The following is a 1592-nucleotide window of genomic DNA, read 5'->3' as shown; positions in this document are numbered from 1 at the left end:
CATACACACACACAGAAAGTATTTGCACATTAAAACTCATATAATTTAACTACACTTTTCTTTGTTTTGTCTGTAACAGCTGGAAGAGAATGTCCTTATGGACCTCATGTTTTCTGCAGTTTATGTACGGTGTGAGTGGTAATTAAAAGTGAGTTGAAGAGAGGATGGGCCTGGGCAGGGTTAGAGCATGTGATCAGGTTATGGTACTGTACCTAGTCATATGACTCTGTTCACTGTCTGTGGTTGCTTGGGGCAGGGGGCCTCGCTTAGCTGCAGGGAATTCTGAGCTCTGCTGCCGCCCTTCCATCATCTTGAGGTACTGTTTGTAGATGTTTTGTGCTGTTGATTTGCTCAGCTTCCTGTTCAGCCTTTTAGACATTTCACGGGAGGCTCTGGCTAAGCCCATCTGGGAGCATGCCTTGGCAATTTCCAGTCGCTCTTCCGGGCTCCAACGAATGTATGTCCCTCGACTTTTGTTGACTGGGGTTCTCTTTGAGATCATCTGTTGATGATGGATGTGATCAGCTCGGTCACCTCCTTATACATCCCTGGATGCTACATACTCATGACATAAGTGACATCATCTACATGCTACATAAAAGTATCAATAAATCTTCACAAGATGTATGAGTAGCATGATACATAGAATTAGTATAAATATATTATATAATTAACTGTTATATTTTAGAGTAATGCAGATACAATCTGTTTACTACATTCTCCAGATATGAACAATGCAATGTGAGTTCAAAGTGGACATAAGGCTAATTCCCTCATAACAAAAATAAATATGAATGGAACCATGAAAAATGCATTTCAATACCCCAAACAATAGCAAGAAAAAGTATGTCTGTATAACTAATCTTGTACACAGCTATTTCCTTTACAAAGATTTCTGTAGCCATATTTAGAAATTATTTCCACAAGTACACTATAACCATTTAAAATATTCACAATCTGTAACACAAGCATAACTAGCAGGACCCAGAGTCAGGACCTAGTGAAATACAAGGCTTATCCTATTCAACACATTCCAGGAAAATAATACAAAATTACATGATTGTGCCTTTTGTACTTATTCAAAACAAAATCATATACATCGGGCAATAATTTGACATTTATGGTAATGCCCACACAGAGAGATCCATATAAAGATACAAAGATAACAGTGTAAATCTATGAATTCCTAAACAACATACAATAACAAGTACATCTCAAGACTGAAAAGAAAGATATGTAACAAAAGATACAAGAACACTTAGTTGCAACTATATATATATACACATAACAGTCTTAAAATATATTCATCAATACAGAATAATTTGTTAACATGGTTAAATTTACAGAAATCATAGCATTACGACATGGAAAATCAAAATTTGATAAAAATTGAATTTCATCTCTATCCAAAAGGCCTTTTCTTGTATCAATGCAAACCAATTCTCATTCTTAGGCTAAACCTGAATTTCCATAAATCACAGACAGACAAGAGATGGGCCAATGATCATGGGCCTGTTTTAATCCTTTGAAAACAATATATATGAGAGTTATCAGTCTATGAAATTCACTTGTTTCAAAACCATTAACTTTAA

General features: G+C 35.6%; 1 protein-coding gene across 5 annotated transcripts in view; it reads right to left on the bottom strand.

Moving 5' to 3' along the window:
* LOC119582023 (protein tramtrack, beta isoform-like) overlaps positions 1 to 1592 on the bottom strand; it is a 34622-nt gene that overhangs the window by 10158 nt on the left and 22872 nt on the right. Inside the window, exon 6 of one of the 5 annotated variants that reach the window (XM_037930230.1) lies at positions 213 to 502. The exons of the other annotated variants lie outside the window; for them this stretch is intronic. Within the exon in view, the coding sequence (XP_037786158.1) occupies positions 213 to 502 (290 nt within the window). The remainder of the gene's footprint in view (positions 1 to 212; positions 503 to 1592) is intronic. 5 annotated transcript variants of the gene reach the window in all.

This window comes from Penaeus monodon, chromosome 15 (genome assembly GCF_015228065.2).
Source record: "Penaeus monodon isolate SGIC_2016 chromosome 15, NSTDA_Pmon_1, whole genome shotgun sequence".
NCBI lineage: Eukaryota > Metazoa > Arthropoda > Malacostraca > Decapoda > Penaeidae > Penaeus > Penaeus monodon.
Note: the sequence above shows the minus strand (reverse complement) of the source record. Positions and strands in the feature narration are given on the sequence as shown.